The sequence below is a fragment of the Morone saxatilis genome, unplaced genomic scaffold, assembly GCF_004916995.1.
Source record: "Morone saxatilis isolate NCDOM2014 unplaced genomic scaffold, NCSU_SB_2.0 Contig2, whole genome shotgun sequence".
NCBI lineage: Eukaryota > Metazoa > Chordata > Actinopteri > Moronidae > Morone > Morone saxatilis.
In genome coordinates this window covers 18,585,247-18,599,005 of record NW_023339762.1, presented here as the reverse complement: position 1 = coordinate 18,599,005, position 13,759 = coordinate 18,585,247, and the positions used below count along the sequence as shown (strand labels likewise).

Genomic DNA, 13,759 nt, shown 5'->3' with positions numbered 1-13,759 from the left:
CCTCACCAGCTGAAGTCCGTTATTTTGTCTTGATTTCAAACTTGACCGACTGTGCATCCCCTCCTATCCGTTTAAATCAGAAAATGGTCCGGATCAGCGCGTGTTGGAAACACTGATTAACAAAAATCCAACTTTCACCTTTTCATCCTAATCCCATTGGTCAGGATGAGAGAGGAGCTACTGGGGCAAAAAAAAAAAAAAAAAAAGGAGGAGAGGAACTTCTGATTCATTATCAAAAAATAAAACTGTGAGATGAGCAGAGATTTTCCAGAGCAAGGACGCTGTTCCTGCAGTCTGCCTCAGTGAGACTGATCCGTCCCCTCCAATAAACGGATCATCTGTCTGCGGCTGCTCGCGGTTTTAAGATTGGGCTCAGTTGGCGCGAGAAGGGGGGACAGCTGAGTGCGCATGTGCGTCTTCTTATAGGAGTAATAAGTGATACCATAATCCTCTCATAGCCTGTTTGGAATAATGATGAATTGCATTAGGAATTCCCATTTTTAAAATTTGAATTAGCTGATTCAGGGCAAATGTCCAGAAGTCACATTCACACACAATTTAACACACACACACACACACATACACACACGCAGGGACGCCTGTGCCAAAAAGCTCACCAGGCATGAATCAGTCAACACATTGCATTCCTGTACATTTCTATGCTGAGCAGAGAGCAGGGCACATTCCCTGTTGTCTTTTCTCATTTGTCTCGAAGGACACACGATGCCTAAAGCCTTAAAAAAGCTGGCTGGAGCTGCAGAAAGATGAAAATGGAAGCCAAGAGTTATGGAATGGAAATTTCCCTTTGATGTGTTGCCTTTTAACAACAGAACCTGTCACCACAGGCAGATTTGTGCCTCTTCAGCTGATTTTAATTGCTTTAAATCTGCAGCTTTGCTCACAGAAATGGGTAATGTAAGGGATGCTCCTGGAAGCCAGAGACGCTTATTTTGTCAGATGCCTCGGTGCAAATTAGTGGATATCTTTCCATCCTTGCATTTCACACTTGGGTGATCTTATGCATCCATTCTACAAAACAGTTCTTGTAGTTTCTTCCAAACAAACTGACTTATAAGAAGCATGGGCCTAAGTACGACCTACAAAACAGCGGGCATTTAAATTTCCCACAACTTTAGACTTTAGATAGATTTGTAAATTCACACAGAAATATCTATCTAAAGTCTGCTAACATTAGCCACCATAAACTACTGGTCATACCAGACCAAGTGTATAAAACTAAGGGGTGTATTTTATTGCTTATGAATTAAACTTTTGATTTGTGAGTGGAAGAATGTGTCATTACTTCTTTCAAACGTTATGTAGTAGTAAGTCAAAGCACAGACAAATTGAGTAAAATATGGGTAAAATATACTCAAAATATCAAACGGAAATGTACTTGCTATACAGCAGCATGGCCCCTGACAGTGTTTTCATTATGACATACTTTATATTGATTATGATACTATTGGATTAATATTACTAATGCATAAACATTTAAACAGAATTTTAATGTTGTGGCGGGGGTTAATTTTAACTACTTAATATACAATTGTGCAGTTTAATCTCAGCTGATCATATATAAAATCTTGCAAAGGAACTACTGTCATCAAATAAATGTATTTGAGTAGAAAGTATAAATTTTCCCTCTGAAATGTACTGCAGTGAAAGTATAAAGTAGCAGAAAATGGAAATACAAGTACAATACAAAGTAGACTTACCTACAGTAATTAAGTAAATGTACTTACTTTCCTCCACTGTTGACTTGCTACTCACACAAGCAGTAGATGTGGTGAGATTAGTACCTTCCTTCCTCTCATAAGATCATAATTTCTGATGATAATGATCTTATTTTACTTTCCTGCATCTTTGAATTCCTGTGTCTCACATAAAACTTTCAAAACTCATATAAGACAGATGAACAACAACACAAACAACCATCAAAGCACAAAGCAACACATCTTGTCAGAAAGCCCAGGGGCCATATTTTCTTAGTCTCCAAGGACCTCACTATTCAGTAAGGTGGGACCAATTTTTATTCTGCAGTAACAACCTCAAGGTAAATTAATTCGGCAGGAGATGAACACACTCACCAACAAAATATATGCGCAATCATGAAGTTGCATCATCTTAAAAACAACACTACTGCCTTGTTAATGATTAGAAAGTGAAAGTGTTGTCTGAGAGACACATGAATCATTTATTTTCAGTGCTGGGTTTGATTTAGAGGGACTGCTGCTGTGTGACATATGAACTGAAGCGAGAAAGTGCGAGTGACAGGTCGTCGACAAGCCTCTACGAATACCAGCTGTTACAGATGACCAGATGCCACAGTCGTCTACTATCGCTGTTTGTTACTCTCGGCCCGTCCGTCCGTCACTCGTCCAGTCAACACGCATGCAAAGTGACAAACAGACACACATACACCTTTGTGTACTGCACATCAAAGAGGTTAAAATCTGCATCTGTTGCCATGGCAACCTATCTGGTGTCTTGCCTGCTTCTTCAGAGGCAATCAAGGACCTAGAATGCAGAGAGGTGTTGGGGGGGGGTTGACAGAGATAAGGGATCAAAGTGGAACAAAAGACAATATCTCCCCCAGACTGTCTACCTGTGCTGCTGCTGCTACTGAAGGGAAAGCTATGTGTTATAGTAGCCTAAAGCCAACGGAAATACTGTGTATTCTTTGAATCCCTGTATTACTATAACATTGGGAAAGCTTTTGTAATATGAGCTGTCCTTGAAGTCTTAAATTTGTTTGCACTTCACACATTACCTCAACCCCTGTTTTTTTTTTTAAACTACGTGCTCTATAAAACCAGCCTTCAAAGCGCTCTCTTTGTAAGAACCATTCAACAAACTAATGAAAAACAGTATTCTATGATTTGAACGCAATGTTCCCAAAGGCACTGATTTGCTCAAATTTATAGGCACTGAATGAAAAGAAGTTTTGAACTTACTGAAACCAAGCTTTGTAGGAAATTTCTTTTGACGAAACATCTCATTTCAATCAAAATAGCCTCTTGAAAACTTATTTATCTCTCAGGAGCAGTAATAAAACAACCACGTTTTATTCAAAAGGAATCAAATATTGGCATTTCTGCTTTTTGGCGCATGGAACATTTGCATGCATACATGTAACTTTGCAAGTTCTTAAAGCGTATAACAATGAAAACTGCATAGTGGAACAGTGTCTCAGTGCCAATCCCCAAAATCTCCCACACACTGAAAAAGCACTACCATTCCTCCAACAACTGCAGATTAGACTCATGCCTATTACTTGTAAGGAAAGAAATCAGCTGTAATGTGAAGATAATCAGACATCTTTATGCAATGTCACAACCTTTTTTTGACAAATTGGCAGAAATTACCACCAAAAGGAAGGCAGAGACAGAAATATAGAACTAAAGGAGGATAATGGATCCTCAACTGTTCTTTTGCAGGGCCAGGATTTTAATTAGCATTTTGATTGGAGTTTTAACCATGCAAGTGATTGCTCTTATTAGCGTGTGCTTAAGGATGAAATTAACATCTTTAATTTGGCACAGTCTATGGTTGAGTGAGCCAGGTGACACTGCTGGGTGAAATCAACTTTCATTCCCTCCATTCTTTCTATTTCCTTATTGTTAAAGAATGCACACATGTAGGCGACTGTCTGCACGATTGCACGTGCATGTCCTGAAACTAAAAAAATCATGTTGTTTGTCAGAGCTTTCAAGGAAGGAGTCATCTTTAAGTGTCAGGGATTACACAGCAGGACGTTTCATGTAGCAATATGGTCTTTTAGGGCTTCTTTAACTGTTTTCAAAGCGATCTGGACTTGTTTTAAATCTGCACCGGTGTTGATTTCATCAGCTCGGTGCAGCAAAACACAACAGATTGACAAATTTGGAAGAAAAGCCCTTTTATCAGCTTCCAAGGAAAAGTCATTAAGATACTACCAGGAGCCAGTGATTGGCAGGAAATCCCTGTGGATTTGGCTTATTACTGTTGATGTGGAAGCACAGTAGCCTACGTACAAGTCCTGACTTTAATAAGGTGGAACGGATTACCGCACACCACTGACTTCTCATTTATCATCACAATGATTTGTGGGGTTTTTTTTAAGCGCGACAGATTTTATTGCCTTTGCTCGGGCCACAGGCATTTGATGTTACAACTGTAGATTATGTCACAACTAATCACCCTGATGCACAGTCCACTATGTTAATTCTTACACTTGGCCGAGGAGACAAACGTTAGGTTATCTAGTGAAGCAATGAAAGCCTTTACTACAGACATATCACAGATCCTTAACAGTGTATGTATGAAAACACACTGAATGAGTGCTAAAATATTGCGCTGAACGTTGTCTCTGAATATGATTTCATACTGGGAATAATTGGGTCCTATGTGTTTGGAAGCAATCAAAGCCAAGTGGGAGTTAAAAGCCTCCTTCAAGGTAAAATTTGCTTCCTCTTTTCCTTAGTTAGCAGATTGTGTGTGTCTAATCTCAGACATTTTAAGCTGTTTGTGTTGCAACACAGGAAAGAAAGAAAGGTTTTACTTATAACAAAGTCTGCATCTGGGAACATATACGTGCAGTCATAAACCTGCACTATGATCCTGGGTAACACAATGAGATGACATTATGTCTCTCCCACCAGATAACATCACCCCCCTTTATGACCATCTTAATTAATTTTAAACATTCTGCTTCCTAAATCTTGTTCTCTCTTACGCCATATGGCCAATCACAACAAGCGTTTCTGGGACAGATGGCCACTGGTAATGACCCTTACTCAAAGCAGGGTTAAGCCTATAAGACAACCGGAAGAGTAGTCTGGTCCTTCCTATTAGGGCCCTCAGAGTAAGAAGAACAAAGAGGAAACTGAAAAACGAGAGGAGATATAGATTAGATTAGGTGAAAATGACTCGCTTAACTTTCCTGATCAAATGATCCAAATAAAGTGATGTTTTCTATACAACAGCGGTACATGCTGTATTCGCAATATGCATTTTGGAAATATGCATTATGTATTTATGGATTGGTATGTTTTGCAATTCTGATTTTATAAATATGGCATATTAAAATGAATTAAAATCTCAACATCAACATCAAACCAGTGTCAAACAAAACCCCAGATGCTCTCATGTTGGTAAGTTTAGCAGACACTTTGACCATGTTTGACCCACAAATTCAGCAGCAAGTAAAGCAGCGACAAGCTTTACTCCATCAGCAAACAGAAATCTTCTTAGCACTGCCTGATCTGTGGATGTGGCAGCAAGCCTTGAGGATGGTTCTTCAAAAATTCTCTAATGTTTAAATCTTTTTTTTTTTTAATATATAAATAATTTGATTATTTTTACAATGACGGTAATGAGCAGTAATATAACGAGTTATAACCTTTTTTTCCATTTTGGTTAGTAAAAAACAAACTGTTGTTATTAAATAGAAATGGACAGGATGCAGCTTAGCAGGAGAATTGTCTCGAACCCTCAGAGTGTGTGTGTTTCACTGGAAACCAGTTACTTCATGTCTAGTAACTGGTGAAATTATTTTGTTTTCCAGTTGTGTTACAAAAAAAAAGCATAAAAAATACACTATACGAATAAAAAAATGTAGGTCAGCAATATGGTTATTTGTTTGTGTTGTATCTGTTGTAAATAATAATAATAATATTGTGCGGAGATTTCGAGGATTTCTTTTCATTTAATACCAGTCAGGCACTCTGATTACTTGTTGTTCCTAAAATGTGCTGAACTTGAGAGCTTTAGGGAAAGTGACATTGCGCGTGCATCTGGCTGTTAACATGCTCTTTGATTTTTTCCCACTTTTTAATTTAGTCAAATATACAAAGCTGGTCTTTGCAATCAAGGTCTAAGCACTTGTGGGAAGGGGCTTTAGAGACATAATTAAAAGGCCTGAGTGAGAGAAGGCAGCTTTGGGTACAAAGTGACAGAAAGTGAGAGTCTGATACAAGGTTGTTTTGAACATCAGAGATTGAAAGAGGGCGATAAAAGGACAGAGAGAGGAGAAAAGAGGGGGGGGGGGGGGGACATGTGTCATGCGACTAGACTAGCATGGATTAACTACTGTTGGCCAGAATAAGGGATACAGAGCTAGAAGCCATCGGTGCTTCAGGATGTTTACACATACCCAGAATGCATTTCAAAAATTTAAAAAAAAGCCATCAAACAACAATTATCATCTGACCACATCTTGAAAAATGTGAGTAAAAAATACAAGAAATTGGCGTTGATAATGAAACAGATATTAATGTGAAATTTTAATTTTTTAATTGCATTTTTTGGGTTATTGCCATGAAATATAATGCCAATATTATCAAAGTAGAAACAAACTGCAAACAACCATAAGTAAAAGCAAACGAGGAGGAGCTGAGTGACAACAGAAATACCAGAAAAAGAGATGTGAATTTGGATGATCAGAGTTTTAATTACACAGCACACTGCTGCAACCCAGATTAACAGCACTGATAAACTGTACAGTGTGTGTTTATGTAAGTGTGCTGGTACATTTGTATGAGATGGAAGTAAACAAACTTTTTTCTTTTTAAAAAAAATGAGTCCTTCTAATATTAACTAGAGTACATGCAATAAGGACACAAGGAGCATTAGCAGTAATGTACATAACAACAATTTGAGCGTGTGCCACTTTTAAAGATCCATCCAAACTCAGTACAATTAAATATCTTTAATAACATTTCCATGAGCACACCAAGTCTCAAAATCAACCTAACCTAAAGACAATTGGGTTGTAATTAAATGCCAGAGGTGGTGACTAGTATATTTAGTATAACTAATTATTTTACAGTTTTGGGGTTCATCAATATTCACAGTTTATACAAATTCCAAAACTCCTCTACATTAGAGTGGGAAATATTACAGTTTTTTACAAAATTACATTTATTTGAGAGCTTTGGTTACTAGTTTCCAGATTCAGATACATAAAAAAACAGGTTAAATATGTTACATTTACACATATAATGGTAGGTATATTTAGGGTTGAGGGTTTATTAAGAAAAAAAAGATTTGTAATGACTCACAATGCACTGGCTGACATTAATATAGCTCAATACACTCATTAAATGTATTAAAAATACTATATTAAACTATTTATCCACTAAGTGGCGCTACAGAGTCAGTGCTGTCACGTGACTTGCATGCAAACCCCCACTACAAGACCCTCTGTTTATTTTTCCCAGTCTCTTAATGGAGGATAACCCTTGAGTAACCCTCGAACAGATGTACACATGATGTAAGGTGTTGCAGAACAGAGCCAACATGTCGGAAAGGCCCCGGTCGCTGCCGTCGTGGATGGCGAAGAAAGAGAAGAAAGTGAAAGAGAAGGAGCCGCTGAAGAGCAGGAGAAAACAGAAAACTGCGAGGTAGTTAACGTAAAGAAACGGACAAAGTCTCGGTTTTATGCTTCCGTTGAATGTCCTCAAGTCGGTTTGAGTAACAAATAGGCACTGGTTTGTTTTTCAGGGCTGCTTTCTACTGTATGAACGAGAGAGAGCTGGTAGAAGCTGCTGTGTCATATCTCACCAACGCTGCCTGCGAGGACGCGCTTCTCCTCACTGACCGACAGGTGGCGCACTTTCTCACTTTCTCTCTCTCTTTTTTTTTTAACGTATTAAATTGTTTCCACACGCACAAATATGCTCTAAAAGACTGAATTATTGTTAATGAATGAAATATAAGAAGAGTAAAGATGACAATATTGTTCAGAATGTTGCCATGATATTAAAAATGTAAATTTAAAGCATTATATATGTGAAACTAAAATAGTTTTTGTGTGCCCCTCGCTCACTTGCATGTATATAAGTAAAACAAAGAAATTAAACCACTTTTAAGGCGTTTTCTAGTGGATGTAAAATGCAGGATGTTCTCTGAACTGTTGTGTAAAATGTGAGCGTTCCCCCACACAGGTTGAAGACAAGGCAGCAGATTCCACTGTTAAGATGAAGGAGAACCCTTCTTCCTCAAAGACAATAGCTAAGCTGGTGACAGAGGCTTTAGAGGAGGAGTCCTCAGACTGTGGTGACACCCTGGAGTCGACGTATGTTTCAGAAACAGACTTGGACATTACAGAGGTGGAAACGGTGCCGTACGCCAAGAGCCTGCAGCATCAGGGATCCGAGGGTCAGAGGTCAGGGCCAGTTCGGGATCATGGCGGTGTCGTGAATATTGGACTGGATTCTGAGGATAAAGAGGAGCACTCACAGACGCGAACAGAAGCAGTGGAAGAGGATGATGCCTTACGGCTTGTGCGAGAAATTTTCTTCACCTGATGATGAAAGCTGTGACAATGTGTGCAGAGCTGTGTATCAAGTTTGCACTAAATGGAAACTATTCTCTTAGGGTGGAATACCACCTGTGGAGGAGCTGTGCATAGTCACAAGCACTATGTAATAAAAGTAACTTTTAGAGAAGTGATGCTTTTATTGATTTCACTGCTATGTAAAATGTGGCACAGCTCAGCAATAGTTGACCAAAGTTTTTGCATCGAAATGAGGTGTAAATGCCAGTGTATACCTTCTTCGTATACATATTTTGCAGAAAGTCAGATCACTTTTGATGTTGAGAGCTGATTCTTTGATTATAAATGTGAAACTGGTAGAAGCTGTCACCTGAGAGTGGTTAGTGGTTAGAAAGAACTGGAAAACACTTGAGTTTCTACTACTGAGCGCTGTACTATAGCTATAACAAACAAAAAGATCATTTCCTTACAGCAACTCAAGGTTTTCTCTTCATGATGCCACTGATTTAAAGCCTTACGCTGCTACTGAACTAGAAGATCAGAGAGCATACTCTTACATTTGAGTGTGAATTTATGTTCATTAGATATTGTAGTTCTTTAGTTTCTCCCATTTTAATAAATGATGAAATAGCTATATAGTTATTCATACACTCAAGTTTTTTCTTTCTTGAACAAGCAGTTTCAAAACATGAAGTGTCAGCAGGAACTCTTAGTCAACTACCTTTTTTTTTTTAGTTTCATTTTCACTAGCACGTCTGCCAGCTGTACATATCAAAGAAATTAGGAAAACTGTCTTTATTTGAGTAAGTTACACACTATCTAGAATTACAGCATTCAAAAGCAAGTACAGCTTGTTCCAGTTGATTTATCAAAAGAAGGGAAACATGGATCTGTAAAAATAACATGTAATAACACTTAGTTTTCATCAACATATGTCCCAAAGTAAGGGTTTGACCAGTGTTTAGTGACAACATAACAAAGAACATCATTCTAATAGTCAAAAAGTGATTATTCCCTTTATCAAGCATTACAATTCAAGTTCCTGTTAACGAGACGAGGGTGACTTTTTATTTGGACCCATCTATTTCCAGTCAGACGTCAGCCTCCTCCCTGACACACAGGTCAGTGCCGTCGTGAAGACCAGCTGAACTTGCACACCCACGCAGTCATAGAACCAGAAGGTCATGTGTTTCCAGCTCACATAGCTCCAATTGAGTATCAAAAAGGCAATAAGGCCAGTCAGGATGAGCAGGCTTGATGCCGCCTGGCAGGCCATGCTCAACCAGAGTGCTGCTCTGTCTTTGGCATAAGCTGCTAACAGCATGGCCAGCAGGGCAAAGGCCACAAGCGCCAGTGGAACGTATAATCCCAGGGTAACCGCCGTTATGAGGATGTTAACAACAAAGCTCCTGAACCTGCCACAAGACAGTTCACCATGTTGAAATATTAAACAGAAGTTAGAGGGGCTGATGAGAGTTTCGTTGGAGTGGATAAATCCACCAGCAAAAAACACCAGCGAAAATAACATCTGAATGAAGATGAGCAGGAGAAACGCCGAAATCCACAAAGAATGCCTTGACCCAGAGGATCTCCTCACAGAGAGAGCAGCCATAACTGAAGCCTTCTCAAGCCTTATGACCTCTGACCTGTAGATTTAATATTCATGTTGACAGAAATCAATACAAACACTCCACAATAATTCTTAGTATGTACAGAAAAAGCCCATTTAATGGACAAAAAATGCATGTAAATGAAACAGATCTGCGTGATCTTCAGGAATCAGCTCTGAATGGTTGTCAGCAAACTTTTCACACATTCATCCTACAGCTGGTCAGCTGACACGCATGTTTAACGCAGTACGTGCCCATCATTATCACATTTCACTTCAATTAAACGCTGTTAATTATAATTAGACTGCGGTCAAAACTTTAAATCACTGGCATTCAATCAAATATCAAAAAAAGTTCTAATAGTGAGTATTTTGGAACGTGACACATGTGTAGCAGGTTTGTCGATAATACTGATATTGGCTGCATATTATGTTTTATTATTTTATTATACTAGTTAAATTTTTTGCTTTGTTTACTTACGTTTGTTGACTGAGAGACAAAGCGACCAAATCATTGTGGCTCAGGAAGTGTAGCTCTTTGGGGTGGTGCAAGGAGCGCGCAGGGACGTGGACGCGCACGGCGCACGGCGCACAGCAGCGTATATGGGACTCAGCTCGGCTGGTGCGCGCTCCGACAGACAGTTTGACGTGCGGTCTCCTCCAAGTTAAGAGTGCGAGATCATCTGCGACTTCATCTACTTTCACTGCACCGAAAAAAAGGGTTCAAAAGGTTGGTTTCGGTTGTCTATTTTTAACTGCACGTTATAACCGGAGCTGTTGATTTTTGATTTTTTACTTCTGTACATTTTGGATGGTTTTAGGTTTGTACAGCAGGAGAGGGAGGCGGGGTCGTCTGTAACAGTTTCTTTGTTCGTTTTGCTTTGAGCAACAATTAATATCAGATATTGTTGATGATAATTATAATCGGGATATTTGTTGTGTCATTATGTTAGATAATAAAATAGTTTGAACCGCATATGCGAATACACGGTTCTCACAGAGGGAACAGCTGGAAAAAGGTGTGGTTGTCTTGTTTTCTGTTTTATTTTATTTTTTACAAATAAAAATAAGAAAATACAAGCCAGGGGAAATCGTAATTTTCCTTTGCAGAGCTGTTGAGTGATGTGAAGTTGCAAACGTTTTCAGTGCGCGTCTAAAGTTGCTCCGAATGTTTTTGTACTGGGAGTTAAGAGCTTAGAGGGTGGCAATGAAGTGAAAAACAGGCAAAAAGAAAGAATCAATCAAATGCTTTACATTGTCCGTGGGCTCTCCAAAAAAACATTCACCATATAGACACGCTCAAATCCTGACACTAAATAGCACAAAATACTAAATAGTACATGCAGCCCGGGGAGGAGACAAGAGAACACGATGTACCATAATACACAAACTGGAAAATCTTTGCTCAACCAGTTAAATGGGTTCTGGCAACTTTAAAAAAGTTACTCTCTTTACTTTTATTTGTTTTTGCAACCTTGAACAATTGCATATTTATGAATTTCGAGGAAAAGCAACTTCAACTCAACATACAGTGCCTGCAACAGGAATCGTACTGTGTGCAATATTGAGCTGAAAAAATAAACTGTTGAATACCTTTTGAAAACACATAAAGCATAGAATTTGACCTTTAATCGTTTCAAATCATTTTGTTGTTGTTTTAATCTTCTGTACAGGTTCATCATGGGAAACAGGTTCAGCAGAAGGCGAGATGCCCCAGCCGACAGTGCTGAAGCTGCTACCACCGAACAGGAGACTGCAGAGGAGCCAGCGGCTACACAACAAGCAGAAGACGCTGGGATAACGCAGACCGTGGAGACAGAGAACCTAGATGTGGTGGTGGGGGAGTCAGTGACGCCAGTGGCCTGTTTACCCCGTGAAGAATGTGTATCAGAGTGTAAAGAGGTAGAGGCTCCTGCTGCCCCAGCCCCACTAAATGATGCTGAACCAGAGCCTGTGACCAAGGAAACCCCAGCTGCAGTCCAAGCTGAGCCTCTGGTTTCAGTCAGTGAACCAGAACCGGTTGCAAAACCAGAACCGGTTGCAAAACCAGAACCGGTTGCAGAACCCGCTCCAGAACCTGTTGCAGAACCCGTTCCAGAACCTGTTGCAGAGCCAGAACCCGTTGTAGAGCCAGAACCCGTTGCAGAACCAGAACCTGTTGTAGAGCCAGAACCTGTCGCAGAGCCAGAACCCGTTGCAGAACCAGAACCCATTGCTGAAGCTCAGGTTACACCAGAGCCAGCTCCAGAGCCTGTTCCCGAACCCGAGCCTACCTCAGTCCCAGATGTAGAAGTTGAGGCAGTCCCTGAGCCCATCCCAGAGTCAATACCAGCCCCAGCTGAAGCTCTGGAGCAGCAGACAGACATGCTTACCCAAGAGTCCCTCCCTGAGCCAGTGATTTCCTCACTCCCTTTGATTGACCTGGGTGTCCCTGATGCAACTTCCCAACCTGTTAACACTCCTCCCTCCCCAGCTCCAATCCCTGCCCCAGACAGTGCAGACGAGCCCTCAGACATCCTGGTGACTGAGGAGTGCCGAGACAGTGCTGAGGTTTCTGTGATTTCCACACTTCAGCCGGAGAAGTCTGAGGAAACATCAGAATCTCTGGAAAAGCCGATGGAGGTGGAGGCTGCAGGGAGTTTGGAGCAGCTAGTGAGTGACGTCAACGAGGAAAGTGTCAGCGAACTTCTACAGAACTTAGAGCTGAAAGGAAATGACCTTGTCGCTGACCTCATTCCCAATGATGTCAAGATCCCCGATGACACTCCCATCACAGACATGAGCATTTCCACTGACCTGATGTGAATTCAAGGAGGATTTATGATATAAGTGAATGGATATATTTCTGTGAAACCCTCTTAACCCTTTACATGAAATCTGAAAGAATCACAGATGCAATGTATTTTTTATACCTTCAGAGGTGTAATAAAGGCAAACAGTTATTTTTCTTTCTAAATGAACCCATGTGCCAAATGAATTCTGGAAAAAACGGATGTTTTGTCACACAAAAAAGTCATTCATATATGTTTTTGATACATTTATACTACCTGCAGGTGTGTGGGTGAGGGGTAAAGGGGCTCAAACACCACAGGGGACATGAGTGTACTTGAGTGTATTGTTGGACAACAGAGATCTTTCTCTATGCAATTTCAACAAGATTCAAACAAGAATTTAAACATATTTCTTGTAGGGACTTGAAGAAAAAGGTGGCATTGCTATATAACAACCCTATACAAGGGATGTGTGATTATTTTTTTCTTCTTTATGTTGATCAAGTACAGAGAGAAAAGTACAAATCTTTTTAGGTGGATGGGAAATGACAGGCAAGGGACAACAGCAATGCAACCAAAGATGGAGATAGTATGTGCATACCGCTATATGGCAGGATACAAGAGTCCAAAAACATTTATGTCCTAACATAGTCATGTTTGGATCTTGCAGTATTCCTCTAACAGGTGTGATCATCATTTTATTGTCTTTTCAATACAATAATGTGATTTGTTTTAACCCAAGTAGTGGCTTGCTTGTGAAAATAAAAATATTATTCCACATGTGTTATGGTCATGTGTTTTTTTTTAACTAGCAGAAATATTGGATAAATACAGCATATGTTGGGGATTTTCAGAATGGAAATGAGGAAAAGCTAGCAGATGAAGATAAAGGCGAGCTGGCGTGATACTCCATCAGCATCGAGCATTCATTAGCCTCGAGGCTATGAAGTTACATTAGCTATAGGCTCGCCCCATAACAACACATCAGTACATGTATGGGAAACAATGTACACATGGAAATCAAATTCCAGGCAACACAGCACAGTCCATGTAAGAGAGACAGTGCCTTCTCACAGTCTTGTGGGAGAGAGGACGAGAGCGGAGGGAGGAGAAGAAGGG

General features: G+C 39.9%; 2 protein-coding genes across 2 annotated transcripts; both read left to right on the top strand.

Annotated features, from left to right (window-relative positions):
• The first annotated feature begins 7,152 nt into the window (after positions 1-7,152).
• Positions 7,153-8,892, top strand: si:ch211-127m7.2. Its single transcript, XM_035665079.1, has 3 exons — positions 7,153-7,385; positions 7,486-7,588; positions 7,929-8,892. The coding sequence occupies exons 1-3, from the start codon at positions 7,282-7,284 to the stop codon at positions 8,289-8,291; spliced, it is 570 nt and encodes a 189-aa protein (XP_035520972.1). The 5' UTR covers positions 7,153-7,281; the 3' UTR covers positions 8,292-8,892.
• A 1,559-nt stretch (positions 8,893-10,451) lies between these two features.
• LOC118330512 (protein TsetseEP-like) lies at positions 10,452-13,420 on the top strand. Its single transcript, XM_035665078.1, has 2 exons — positions 10,452-10,599; positions 11,543-13,420. Exon 2 carries the CDS (start codon positions 11,550-11,552, stop codon positions 12,672-12,674), a length of 1,125 nt encoding a protein of 374 aa, XP_035520971.1. The 5' UTR covers positions 10,452-10,599; positions 11,543-11,549; the 3' UTR covers positions 12,675-13,420.
• Positions 13,421-13,759: the final 339 nt, after the last annotated feature.